Consider the following 15,084-nt stretch of genomic DNA (forward strand, 5'->3'; position numbering starts at 1 on the left):
ACAGGCTGCGCTGAGGGCACTGCTCCGTGTGACAGTGCCGTGTTTGTTTTCCTTTCTCAGGGGCCAGTGGAACACATGTCAGTGGCTTTTGCTTCTTCAGCCACAGCTGCTCGGCCTGTTCGTCTCCTTTCAGTTCAGATAGCACAATCAGATAGTGGTTACATATCATTACAGGAAGGCCTTAACGAATTCATGGATCTTTTTCATGCAGTTGGGGTTTGGAGAAAGCAAGAGATGCAGCAGAGAAGCTAAAATACGCTGGTATGTGATCTCTAAATATGATTAACTCTGAGGTCAATACCAGCCTACTGGATAAGGACAAGGACAAAGGTCAGCACTCAAACAGGGCAGCCTAGTAAGTCTCTCTTAAATCTTTCTTTGTGTAATCTCTGTTCTTTCACCGCACAAAGACGAGAGATGTACACTCTTATGGGTAGAGACAAAGAGCAGACATTCCCTGCCTCTGTTCTCCCAGGAATTATAGTGTTTCAGTTGATGAGAAAAGGGAGGAGGGGGTAGGGGATGTGGTGTAGGGCGCCGGAGAGAGGAGAGAGGTGAACCGGGTCATTGATATAGAAAAGGAGATGAGAGGAGAGACAAGAACAAAAGGGCAAGGGCATAGTGGTGAAGAGGTGACGAATGTGCAGGATGGCATGAAAGGAAGGATGAGGAGCGAGAGCGCTTGATTTAAAGTGAATGGTGGGTGGAATAGTAAATAAAAGTAAGTGAGCGAAGGTGAGCCTCGAGGATAGACAAGGTTAAAGAGTATACTGTTTAAGAATATGAATAAAAGACACTGTTTAAAAATGATGAAAGTCCAGATGCAGAAAATTTATTGCTTACAAAGATCTTGACTGAATGGTGATGTTTAACCTTAATCATTTGATTTGGTTATGATTTATATTTATTATACTTGACCATGGACTCGTGAATAAAAAACGTACACATATTTCCTCATCCCTTTATCTTTGAAAATTTGTACAAGCCGTGTCTTCAGCTAGCTAATTGTAGTTTTTCCATCCAAGATGGCGCCGCAGATGGCTGCCACGGGACTTTGCTCTCTCGTACTTTCTTCTGTCTGTACTATGAAAGCTAAGTCGAACCGGAGTCAAATTCCTTGTGTGTGTAACATACCTGGCAATAACGTGCTTCTCATTCTGATTCTGATACCAGACACGGTAAATGTAATGATCTCTGGAAGTCAGTGAAAAGCTAGCGCTTTCTGAGCTAAATAAATTTTGCTAAATAAATTAAAATCACAGGGTGGCACGGTGGTGTAGTGGTTAGCGGTGTCGCCTCACAGCAAGAAGGTCCGGGTTCGAGCCCCGTGACCGGCGAGGGCCTTTCTGTGTGAAGTTTGCATGTTCTCCCCGTGTCCGCGTGGGTTTCCTCCGGGTGCTCCGGTTTCCCCCACAGTCCAAAGACATGCAGGTTAGGTTAACTGGTGACTCTAAATTGACCGTAGGTGTGAATGTGAGTGTGAATGGTTGTCTGTGTCTATGTGTCAGCCCTGTGATGACCTGGCGACTTGTCCAGGGTGTACCCCGCCTTTCGCCCGTAGTCAGCTGGGATAGGCTCCAGCTTGCCTGCGACCCTGTAGAACAGGATAAAGCGGCTACAGATAATGAGATGAGATGAGAAATTAAAATCACGTGACTAGATAAGCTGTGACAGAGGACCCGGTACAGAAGCCACATTGGTTCATGTTTAGAGAACTAGAATTGCTGACCTATGGTCAGAGGTTCCCCCCTGTATGTTCATGAGCTCTACAACGAGTGCCCATTTCAGTCTGTTGAAATACTTTTCTGGGTCCAACGGTTAGAAGTTAGATGCTCTTCTTAGTGTCAACTAACAACGTTTCATAGTTTCTGTAAAAAAAAAAAAGAAGAAAGAAAGAAAGAAAGAAAAAACACATCAAGAAAGAATTCTCTTTGGGGTTCTACTTTTATGTGGTTGAAGATTAATAAATTCATAAATTCATGGCTTGAGTGCACAAGCAAGACGAAACACAGGAGATTATTCAGAGAAAAGTTATTCTGAAGAAAAGAGGTGACCACAGTGAAAAAGACAGCTCTTTTGTAGTGTGTCTTCCCTTTACTTAGCACAGTACGGTGTCCATCTTTCTGAACCACAGGGGATTATGCTTTGTCTTGACACGTCCAGGCCAATTTATTAACCAGTGATTTTCTCCCCTGGCTGATCTTCTTTAAAGGGACATGTCATACACTTTTCAATTATTTTATATTATTCCCAAAGATGCTTTGGTAAAGTCTTCTGGAATTGAAAAAAAAACACCTTGGTTTTTTTTTCTCATGCCATCTTAGCAAACCCGACAGGACAAGACAGGCTGGTTTTCTGGCTGTGCTTTTAAATATTAAATATGTAAATAGCTTCGCTCTGATTGGCTAACGCCTTTAAACGAGAATACTGTCATCACATCCATGGAATTCATGTTGCTGTTTTTATGATCACATTCAGATGCTTGTGTACATATGAAATGAATATTCCCGAAACTACGTATATAGGGGAGAGCAGGGAGACTTGGGACAAGTTTTCAGTTTTTGTAGATTGTGTGAAATTCTTTGCAGGTAGCATCACATTCATATTGCATTACAGAGCAGTTACTATACCCTCTTACCACAGTATTAGTTTCTCAGCTTGTCACATATACTGGCCTTCAGGCTTCACTTTTTGTCATTATTGTTATTTATTTTTTATTTTTTTGCGAGGAGACATGAGACATTAGGGGAGACATGGGGCATTATGTTGGGAGATTTGGGACAAAAATAAAATACCTAGGCCTACAGGTTTAATTTTTATTTATTATCAAAACTTATAACTTATGAAATGTATGAACACACCATGCTGGTACAGCGATAGATAAATGTCAGTTTACCCAAAACCTGACTCAACAAAGCAGTTCCATTCTCAAGAAGGGATGAAATAAGTTTCGTCCTCATGCAGGTACATGCCCACATTTTTAACAAGCATTTTTAAACAATTTTATATTTGTAAACCACAAGAAAAAAACCTGGAACATGATGAAGTGTGGCAGTACGGTGGTATAGTGGTTAGCACTATCACCTCACAGCAAGAAGGTTCTGGGTTCGAGCCCAGTGGCTGACGGGGGCCTTTCTGTGCGGAGTTTGCATGTTCTCCCCGTGTCTGCGTGGATTTTCTCCGGGTGCTCCGGTTTCCCCCACAGTCCAAAGACATGCAGGCTAATTGGTGGTAGGTGTGAATGTGAATGGTTGTCTGTGTCTATGTGTCAGCCCTGTGATGACCTGGCAACTTGTCCAGGGTGTACCCCGCCTTTCACCCGTAGTCAGCTGGGATAGGCTCCAGCTTGCCGTGACCCTGTAGAACAGGATAAAGTGGCTAGAGATAATGGATGGATGGATGGATGATGAAGTGTCTCAACTCTCCCTATCTGGCCATTTTGAAAAAAAAATCCTTCAGTGTTTTCCCCCAGAACTTAAGTTTAATAAATAATACTATATACAGTAACTCTCGGCTGCATGCTTTAATTCCTAACAAATCCCAAATCCACCAGTGTACATTACACCATAGAATGGAGGTGGAGGCGAAGTAGAAAATGCAAGTTTTGGTTGATAAAATATTGAACTGCACAGACCTTACTGCAGTGTCCTTCTTCGTGGCTCCAAAGGAAGTAGGTTACTCTAAGAGGCAACATCTAACTTCTGATGTAATCTAAAAACTGATTGTTTTGAAATTAATTTATGGGAATACAAACTGTCCCGGCGGCACGGTGGTGTAGTGGTTAGCGCTGTCGCCTCACAGCAAGAAGGTCCGGGTTCGAGCCCCGTGGCCGGCGAGGGCCTTTCTGTGCGGAGTTTGCATGTTCTCCCCGTGTCTGCGTGGGTTTCCTCCGGGTGCTCCGGTTTCCCCCACAGTCCAAAGACATGCAGGTTAGGTTAACTGGTGGCTCTAAATTGAGCGTAGGTGTGAATGTGAGTGTGAATAGTTGTCTGTGTCTATGTGTCAGCCCTGTGATGACCTGGCGACTTGTCCAGGGTGTACCCCGCCTTTCGCCCGTAGTCAGCTGGGATAGGCTCCAGCTTGCCTGCGACCCTGTAGAACAGGATAAAGTGGCTACAGATAATGAGATGAGATGAGACAAACTGTCCCAAATCTCCCTTCTCTCCTCTACATATAATATTTACATAGCTAGTGTGCCCTGTCACATCCCTAACATCGGGTAAGCTACCTTGCCAAGCTAACCTGAACTAACAACAGATAACTGCCTGACGTGATGAAAAAGGACCTTTGGTAATGTTAGTGCTTACGGGAACTCGTCTCATTGCATGGTGGCTAACAAATTTATCAAAATCGCACAACAGGGTGCTGATTATTATTCCGGTACTATGGTCAATTCAGATAATGTAGCCTAGAAGAGTATGTCTGTGAAACTGCGTGTTTTATCTAAATTTAGTGTCATGGAGAGAATGTTAACGTTAGCTGACCGGCTAATGTTAATTGAGGGTTTTGACTGGTCATGCAAGTGAACTAAGGAGAAATCTATTACAATATCCAATACAGCATTTAATATTTGATTTTTTGGATATTTGGAGGTTTTTTTTTTTATTTTGAACCTTGAATGGTTTGCAGACTGGTGGTCAAGTCTAACACTTAGCACGGTTCCATCTTCTTGATTCAGATTATTATGGGCGGTCATGTGTTAATGAGGGGTGGTACCATTAAAAAATATATATATGAGAGGATATTCTACATAAGAAACATGTACTTTTGTAACTGCCCTGTGCCGAGTTTCCCAAAAGCATCGTAGCACAAAGATCATCATTAAATGGTAGAGCGAGCAGCACAATGAACACACTCTCTCCTAGTTAAAGGAGAAGTGAAGTCATTTTTAAACTTGCTTTATTTCTTAATTAACGTGTTATTCAATTATTTTTTCGGTTTTAGTAACCTTATATCGTGGCTCGTATTGGCAACTAACTGCAATTACAGTTGTGCTCATAAGTTTACATGCCCTGGCAGAATTTTTGCTTTCTTGGCCTTTTTTCAGAGAATATGAATGATAACACAAAAAATTTTTTCCCCACTCATGGTTAGTGGTTGGGTGAAGCCATTTATTGATAAACAACAGTGTTTTCTATTTTTAAATCAAAATGACAACAAAAAACATCCAAATGACCCTGATCAAAAGTTTACATACCCCAGTTCTTAATACCGTGTATTGCCCCCTCTAACATCAATGACAGCCTGAAGTCTTTTGTGGTAGTTGTGGATGAGGCTCTTTATTTTCTCAGATGGTAAAGCTGCCCATTCTTCTTGGCAAAAAGCCTCCAGTTCCTGTAAATTCCTGGGCTGTCTTGCATGAACTGCGCGCTTGAGATCTCCCCAGAGTGGCTCAATGATATCGTGGTCAGGAGACTGAGATGGCCACTCCAGAACCTTCACTTTGTTCTGCTGTAGCCAATGACAGGTCGACTTGGCCTTGTGTTTTGGATCATTGTCATGTTGGAATGTCCAAGTACGTCCCATGCGCAGCTTCCGGGCTGATGAGTGCAAATTTGCCTCCAGTATTTGCTGATAACATGCTGCATTCATCTTTCCTTCAACTTTGACCAAGTTTCCTGTGCCTTTGTAGCTCACACATCCCCAAAACATCAGCGATCCACCTCCGTGCTTTACAGTAGGAATGGTGTTCCTTTCATCATAGGCCTTGTTGACACCTCTCCAAATGTAACGTTTATGGTTGTGGCCAAAAAGTTCAATTTTGGTCTCATCACTCCAAATTACCTTGTTCCAGAAGTTTTGAGGCTTGTCTCTGTGCTGTTTGGCGTAAATTTTTGTTGGTCTACTTGACCGTGGTTTGGTTTTAACAGAGCCCCTGATTTTCCATTTGTTAATCACAGTTTGAACACTGCTGACTGGCATTATCAATTCCGTGGATATCTTTTTGTATCCCTTTCCTGTTTTATACAGTTCAACTACCTTTTCCCGTAGCTCCATTGACAATTCTTTTGCTTTCCCCATGACTCAGAATCCAGAACCATCAGTGGCTGGATGAAAGATGCAAGAGTCTGTCTGGATCCCAGAAACTTACTCAGCTTTTATGCACACACACTGATTACAAGCAAACAGATCACAGGTGAGGACGTTACCTTTAGTAGCCATTCAAACCCATTTGTGTCAAATTCTGTGCATGTTATCAGGCCAAAATCACCAGGGTATGTGAACTTTTGATCAGGGTCATTTGGGTAGTTTCTGTTGCCATTATGATTTAAAAAGAGAAAACACAGTCGTTTGACAATAAATGGTTTCACCCAACCACTAAGCATGAGTGGAAAAGATGTTTTTGTGTTATCATTCATATTCTCTGAAAAATGGTCAAAGAATCATAGATTCTGCCAGGGTATGTAAACTTATGAGCACAACTGTAAATATGATACTTATCCGTGTATTCGGTTTTTAGCCGTGTTGGATTTAGTTCATTTGGTCCACGGCAGGCGTCGCTTATCTGCGCGATCTTCACGAGACTTGTGCGAGACTTCGAAACGTCAAGTGTCAGCCAGGTGTCAGTGCCGCCATTTTGAAAACTGTTTCCCAAACGAAATATTGCACAAAAACGAGTTTAAATGACGATTCCTGCCTACTTTTTTCAAACTTTCCTGATTGCTATCAAAAGAAAGAAAACTTCCGGCTTGATTACGTCAGCATTCGAAAGAGGGCGCGCGTCTTTTGACAATGTTGGCAGATGTCGGTCGCTTTGATTTCTGCTGTACGTTTTACTTCCGTCCTACGACGTCTCACACAGGTCTCAGCGAATCTCGTTTACGGCCATTGCTTTGACATATTGACTGATATATCGCAGAGCATATTTCAAACACTCATAACTTGCTATAGCAGCGACAAAATAGCGATCAAAAATGCATTCCTATATTTAATAAAATGAGATAAATAGAATTTTGATAATAAAAACTTTGCCTTCAGTTCTCCTTTAAGCTGCTCTTAGCGTTAAGAGGCTTTCGGGAAACCCACCGCTGATCTCTCTGCCTATTTTCTTTCTATGGTCATTACAGACTGGAGGCTAACAGTCCACTTTCAAAGCCCCAGTATGTCCCCAAGTCACATCAACATATTTCAAAAACAACAAGAAGAAGAAACAACAACAACACAGTTTTCCATGGCATGTCCCCTTTAACGCATTCATCCAAACATGTGACTTTTCTCTCTGTCCTTGGTTGTGTTGCGAGCTGTAAGTTCTCATCTCATTCATCTCATTATCTCTAGCCGCTTTATCCTGTTCTACAGGGTCGCAGGCAAGCTGGAGCCTATCCCAGCTGACTACGGGCGAAAGGCGGGGTACACCCTGGACAAGTCGCCAGGTCATCACAGGGCTGATACATAGACACAGACAACCATTCACACTCACATTCACACCTACGGTCAATTTAGAGTCACCAGTTAACCTAACCTGCATGTCTTTGGACTGTGGGGGAAACCGGAGCACCCGGAGGAAACCCACGCGGACATGGGGAGAACATGCAAACTCCACACAGAAAGGCCCTCGCCGGCCACGGGGCTCGAACCCAGGACCTTCTTGCTGTGAGGCGACAGCGCTAACCACTACATCACCGTGCCGCCCCGCTGTAAGTTCTATAGTTACCATTCAGTCTACAGTTTAACAGAGACGATGTCTTTGAAACGAAGTGTTGTGATTATATAACTTGCTTCTGAATATCAGACAAAATCATGGTCTTGCTTTGTAGCTGTCTGGATATTCTTCAGAGAGCGACATGAAAAACTGTGCAGGGGATTTTGAACTTTCTTAGAAGTTTTCAAGTATAAGAATCAGAGGGTGCGATGTAAAGTGAGGCTTACCGTAATGAAAATCACTATGCTTTTAGAAAACCAAGGCCAGATTGATTTAAATGACAGATAGTTTGTCATAGTTCTTTTTATAGGACTGTTTATCTTCAGCTTGTTACAGGAGCCAATAATGGAGCCTCATAAAGACCAAGCACACACAAAGCCCTGTCCTGTCTCCTAACCCTCCTGTCAGATATGGCCTTTTTGTTCCTCTGCCCACCAAAAAAAAAAAAAAAAGACAGATTAGCTTATCACTGACAGAAAAATAAGCTCACTCAAAATCACTGACCATTAGTATTTCACCAGGAAAGAGCAGGAAAGTCGTCCTTTAACATTCTCCGAGGCAGCGCCTTAAAACACTGCATTTCTTGTCAGGTATGATAAATGCCTGCATTCCTGTATTCTTAAACAATGAACCATAACAGATTTATACCTGCCACAGAGTTCAAAAATTCATATAAACTTCACTGGCTGTGTTTTGAACTTGTTATACAATGCAGGCTGTGAAAATGAGCCCGGCGACAACACAGGGCACGTGGTCGTAGTCCAAACCATAAACACTTATGAATAACTAACCGTTGAGAGACTGAAGTCAAATGGGACTGAGCACATTGTTGCGGATGCATGCTCTTAAGAGATAAGATTCTTGCTATGTGAACTCTCAATTTGTACTTGAAATGACTTATCAGCATTTTTCACAGGGTGTGTTTGAGTAACAAGCAAGTCTTAACTGTTTACTCCCAGAGTCGAGAGAGGACATGAACTCTAGTCTGTTTCTGTTGACTGGTATTGCGGACAAGGGTAGAGCATTTACAGATTTCAGCTTCGCAAAGCATGTTAAAGTGCCATTCCACCACTGGATGTATTCTTTGGCATAAAATACAATATATTTTATGACAACATGACTAGACCGAGAAATCTTTTAGCTTCAAAATGATATATCAAACATAATTTTTTGACAACAAGTATATTAATTTTGCGACCAAAGTCACCTACCCTTTTAATTTCCGCGCGGTAGTGAAACGTGATGTCATCGGCAGGTTCCCCTTCTTGTGTACTACGTCACGTGTGACGTGGCACAGATTATCAGCAATGGCGGATAGAACGCGATTTCCACTTGTCGATTGCTGTGCCGATATTCACCATCGACCGTCTCCTTTGGGCATCACTTGCTATTTTCCTTCTCTTCTTTTCCGAAGCTGACAATCGCATTCTATCCGCCATTGCTGATAATCTGTGCCACGTCACACGTGACGTGGTACACAAGAAGGGGAACCTGCCGATGACATCATGTTTCACTACCGCGCGGAAATTAAAAGGGTAGGTGACTTTGGTCGCAAAATTAATATACTTGTTGTCAAAAAATTATGTTTGATATGTCATTTTGAAGCTAAAAGATTTCTCTGTCTAGTCATGTTGTCATAAAATATATTGTATTTTATGCCAAAAAAATACATCCAATGGTGGAATGGCACTTTAAGCTTTTTCAAACTATCAGTAATTGCAGTAGATGAAAAATGGCGAGCCATGCACAATGAAGCTAGGCTAGTTTTGCTAAACACCGGTAATCTGAGTGACATGCCTGGAGGACCGGATTGCCAGACTGGCAACTGGTTCGAGTTCCGTGGATGTTCTCTGTAAACAGCTACAGCAACGGTATTCAACTGAAAAAAATTGTAAAGGTCCAGTTACATCAAATGAATTATTTACAAAGGTCCACATGAGCAACTAACATGACTGGATGTTATCTTTTAATGATTAACCACTGATGATTAAGTTATGGCTGTAAATAAGGCAACACAAAGTTTTTATGCTTTGTTTTGTGTCGTAGTAGTGCTTCACGTTACTGCTTTTGACTACCTCTATGGACTCTGAACTGAGAAGACATCTGTTTTGAACTTGGAAGTGCAGAATAAAAGCATACTTTTCCGTCCAGTTGTCTTTAAACGTTGCTTTCATCCTCAACTTTTTTTAAACAAGCGGCCTGCAGCTAAATAATTTACGTAAATCCATGTGATTGGATAAGCCTCAACAGAGGATCTGGTACAGAAACCGCACTGGTTCATGTTTAGTTTAGAAAAGTAGAGTCACTGAGCTATGGCCAGCTTTGTTTCGTATGTTTATTGGCTCTACGAGAGTATATTTTCAGGTACTCAGTTCATCCGTTGAAATAATTTGCTTGTCCGGATGCAGAACATGGTCCGCCTGTTGATGACCCCTGGACTATGGTCTTTGTGGACTTACTGCCTGACAGTCTGGGTTTCTAACACTCAGAGATGGACTCACAGCCGTCCACCACCACCACCAATCACATCCAACTTATTTTTAGAATAGTCGTGTCAGACAAAAACCTAATCCAATGAGTGACATCTAGCCCAGCGGTTTATGGGATTAATATAGGGCTGTGCTCCTAATAGCTCTAGCAGAGGTTCTTCTTTACTTGCTTTATCAGCATGCTAACATAGAACTTAGTGCCTATATGGGTGGAAGCATGGAACGTACTGTAGAGTACAAGTTTAAAAGCAGTAGAAATATCCTCAGGCACTTAGGGTAAGAGCAGAGGACTGTAGTATCGGGGAGCCTGTTGGAACTGACACCGCTCATGTGCAGGAAGAAGCAGAGGAGGAGAAGAGATGTGCGATTAAAGCAAGGGGGAAGGGAGTGCCCGAATGGGAGGCTGGTTTTGAAACTGTAGCTATCAGCACAATTCAGAAACGCATAATAATGACAAAGTGACCCTGCTAAGCATCCTCCCTCTGTTTCCTGCCCTGGGAATGTCCTTGCATCCAGGAATTCCTCAAACCAAATGAGATTCCTTATGTCCTCCGAAGCCGCAGTGGGAAAGTGGTTATTTTCATGGCCAGCCATTATACAGAGGACGTATTGTTTAAAATATCCTGTGTATAGCTGAATTCCTCTCCGACGAAGCGTAATGTGTTGATGCTTTCAGATCTGAGAAAATGCCAGTGCCGCTGCATTGTATTCACCAACTCGCAACATGTTTAACCCGATTTTATAGAAGTGTAATGTTTGCATTTGTCAAAATCAGGACACGCAATCTACCACACGGCCGTGTGTTTAATTCATCAGCATGTCTTTATGCCACAGAGTCAGCACTGATGCGGAATAGTTTATAGTTACAGGAGATGAGGGAGCAGGCTTCAGAGCATCACTTGTACATTCGTCTCACAGAAATGTGAATTAATTCAATTCGTGCAGGTAATAGATTAGCATAATTGAGACTTGCTGGCACAAGAAAACAGAAAGAGGGGGAAAAAGGGCTGCCTAATGCAATATGAATTCTTCCTGCTGTTTGTGTGTGTGTGTGTGTGTGTGTGTTTCTGCTGTGTACTGCAGGCTCCTGTATCAGTTAGTTGTTTCTCCAGGTGTGTGAGAGATGTGTGCATGACTCACAGTGTCCACAGGAGGTACCTTTGATTTGTCAGATCACTAATTTGGTCCACATTGGTGAATCTGTAAGTAGAGCAGTGCTGCATCCCCTTTGTGTAATCCTGCTTGCGCTGTAATCATTATTTTAGTGCTACAAACAGCACGGTTTGTGAGGGCTATATTTGGGCTGATGTTTACTTGGAGAAGCGCTGCTTATTCTGAAGCCGAGAGTTCCCAGGAGCTCCAGCGTTCTGCTTTTGTTGTGTGTTTTTTTTAGGATTTGAGGTGAAGATACAGTTCAAATGTTCCTTAGTTGTTTTTCTTGATATGTCTATAAAAGCCGTGTTTTTGCCCTTTAAGTAAATAGCGCATCGCATGCACAGGTCAGGTGGTCGTCCTTTCAGAGGAAATTGCATTCATTCCTTGAGACTCGCGCTACTTTCTAAGGCCTTGGATTTGATAAGACCTGACATGATGGAACGTCAGGCCGTTTACAGAACTCCCTATGGGAGCAGTGTAGAAATGATATTTCCTCTACATATATCAGTAGCACACATTTAAACCATTCCTCGAATGGTCTCGTATATAGAGAAATTACATATTTAAGAACATTTTTTGCATATATCCATAAATTTTCTCTGTCCTCCAGGCGTACACACACAAGCATTCTCTTTAAAAACAGTAAATTAATCTTTTTTTCCTTGCACAAGGCCATCAAGGATGCATTTAGATCAACTAGCAGACAGCGACTGCACATTCAGTGGTTTACTTTGTGAAGGTCTGTTTATTGGATTCGAACTAATCTTGAGGTATTCTTGACCAGATGCTGCCCTGAAGACACTTGTACCGTTAGTGTCTAATCTCAGAATTGGCAAGAGATAAACAGAAATATGAAAGGGAAAGAATCCATGCAATAAATTAGCATCAGGACTCTTATACTGGCCTGCCTTGGCATGTACAGCTTTTATTTAAAGCTTATGGTCAAGCTTCAAGTTAGGCTCATATTCACTCTTCTTGGTATCTCCCCCCGTCCCTTCTGTTGTTCTTCAGGTATGGCCTCGCAAGTGCAAGTCTTTTCCCCCCACACTCTGCAGTCAAGTGCCTTCTTTAGCGTGAAGAAACTGAAGGTGGAGCAAAGTTGCAACTGGGATATGACAGGGTACGGCACACACAACAAGGTCTACGGTCAGAACAGCAAGCAGAGCGTGTCTGCTGCCTCAGTAGGCCTCAACGCTGCCTCACTCCAGGTCTCCAACTCCTCCTTGCCATACGAGCAGGCTCTCCTCTTCCCCGCCAGCTCTGGCCACATTGTGGTTGCCTCGGCAAGTAGCACGTCTGGGGTGGCAGGCCAGCTTTTGGGGAGCACGGGCAGCAGTAGTGGCAGTGGCAGCGGAGGGCACAACCTGACGCGTCGCAGCACTGTGAGCTTGCTGGATACGTACCAGCGATGTGGGCTTAAGCGCAAGAGTGAGGAGCTGGACAACAACAACGGCAGTGGAAGCAGCGTGCATGTGGTGGAGGAGTTGCAGCAGCCTCCAGCAGCGCCGATGCTCCAGAACAATGGTCAGAGCGGCCCAACGGGCACCGTGGCCACTGCCTCGACGACAGCCACGTCCAAGACCAGTGGCGCCAACAGCGAGGGTGACTATCAGCTCCTGCAGCACGAGGTTCTATGCTCCATGACCAACACATATGAGGTGCTGGAGTTCTTAGGCCGAGGCACCTTTGGGCAGGTGGTGAAGTGCTGGAAGCGTGGCACCAGTGAGATTGTGGCCATCAAGATACTGAAGAACCACCCATCATACGCGCGCCAGGGCCAGATCGAGGTCAGCATCCTGGCACGCCTTAGCACAGAGAGTGCAGATGACTACAATTTTGTGCGGGCGTACGAGTGCTTCCAGCACAAGAACCACACGTGCCTGGTCTTTGAGATGTTGGAGCAGAACCTGTACGACTTCCTGAAGCAGAACAAGTTTAGCCCACTGCCCCTCAAGTACATCCGGCCCATTCTGCAGCAGGTGGCTACAGCGCTGATGAAACTGAAGAGTCTGGGTCTGATTCATGCTGACCTGAAGCCTGAGAACATCATGTTGGTGGATCCTGCTCGGCAGCCCTACAGAGTCAAAGTCATCGACTTTGGCTCTGCAAGTCATGTGTCCAAAGCTGTGTGCTCCACTTACCTTCAGTCCAGATACTACAGGTAAGACAGTTTATGGTTTTGATTCAGCATCTCTGACTAAATTTCTTTGCTTTTTTAAACGGGTCACTATGTAGGAGCCATGGTCTAATGGTTAGTGAAGCAGCTTTGGGACCAAAAGGTTGCCGGTTCAATTCCCTGGACCAGCAGGAATGGCTAAAGTACCCTTGAGTAAGGCACCTAACCCCCAACTGCTCCCCAGGCTGTTCTGGGTATGTTGTATGTTGCTCTAGATAAGAGTGTCTGTTAATGGCTCAGGTGTCTTGAGTGAGGTAATAATTTGTCAATGGTTAACTGAGGTCATTCTTGTACTTTTCTGGTTATTTTACTTAAAGATTTCAGGGTTTAGACTGCGAGAGAGCAAAAAACCTTACAAGCTTGCTGAGAATTCAGCTTCTTATTACGTTTAATGTGCTAAAACAAGCAAGTCATCTAGATTGCTAATTTGAAGATTAAAAATGGTCTGTTTGTTCTCGACAACATTTTAAAGTTGAATAGCTCTGGGATATATGCTGGAGATACATTTTTGTCAGCGTCTTGCTTTTCATATTTGGACTGTCTGTGTATGTGTGTTTAAGATATTTATGTTTGAGAAAAACAGCCTAGAGAAATTAGGCATTGAAACGTAGCCTTCAAATTGGGTTTGTTGCATTTAGGCACATGTCCCTTCCTTCACCTGACCCTAGCGCCATTGCAAATTGTTTCCCCAGGGGTGTAGGATATGGGGTCAGACCGAGTTCTGCAATAATGCCTTGCTGTAATCCACACCAGAACGCCAACATTAGAAACAGATGACTTGCTTGAAAGCTTACTTTTTTTTTTTTACTCTTAGTTTTCATTTTGATGTAGCTGTGTTTAGATTTTAATGAATAGGTGAGGATTTCATCAGGAGTCTGGACTGCTGAAACAGAAGCCTGCGTTGTTGGGGTTTGCTCGAGTCGCCTGAGGTCATAGTGTGTGAAAGTTACATGACCGTGCAAGAAAACCTCTGAGGAGGTCAGTTTGAGTACCGCCAGATGTGCATCTTGTTTTCTGAGGTGTTGCTTTGAGAATGCAAGGGCCAGTGCTACTAATTAATGTTAATGAGGTCAGAATCCTAACATGGCAAATGTCTTGTTTGGGAATGTGTGTGGAAATGAATAGGGGGAGAAAAACAGATGGAAAATTTTAAACTTGCTTAATGTCTGTAGAAATATTTAACATTGCAACAAGCACTATTTTGAAGAATGTACTGCATATGCGTGAAAATTAAAAGCTATAAAAAATAACTGGGTCAGTGCAGATGAGCATTTAATTAAATGTTCTGTCCTCATTTAGTTGAGATCTTTCAGCGATACACAGATTTATTCTTAATATTTTCTCAAAAAAATGTAATATATTTGTAGAAGTTGCATAGATTTGATTGTTACTTTGCAGTATGTTTGGGTACAGAGCAATTTTGTCATCTCAAGAGATACAATGAAGTCTATCAATAATTACTCAGTGACACAGATTTTTTTTTTTCATGTGTTATTTTGAATCTGTGCTCGCTTTTGCATGAACTAATGACAGGGACATAGTTAGTTATGAAAAAATGAGCAACTATTAGTCTAATTACTTTTGGTCATTAAAAAGGAGATACTTAGAAATGAAAACGACTG

General features: G+C 42.8%; 1 protein-coding gene across 3 annotated transcripts in view; it reads left to right on the forward strand.

Moving 5' to 3' along the window:
• The window catches only part of hipk2 (homeodomain interacting protein kinase 2), a 170,645-nt gene that overhangs the window by 40,633 nt on the left and 114,928 nt on the right, over positions 1-15,084 (forward strand). For all 3 annotated transcript variants that reach the window (XM_060923670.1, XM_060923671.1, XM_060923672.1), the window contains exon 2: positions 12,298-13,447. In XM_060923670.1, coding sequence (XP_060779653.1) covers positions 12,298-13,447 — 1,150 coding nt within the window. The remainder of the gene's footprint in view (positions 1-12,297; positions 13,448-15,084) is intronic.

The sequence above is a fragment of the Neoarius graeffei genome, chromosome 6 (assembly GCF_027579695.1).
Source record: "Neoarius graeffei isolate fNeoGra1 chromosome 6, fNeoGra1.pri, whole genome shotgun sequence".
Lineage (NCBI taxonomy): Eukaryota > Metazoa > Chordata > Actinopteri > Siluriformes > Ariidae > Neoarius > Neoarius graeffei.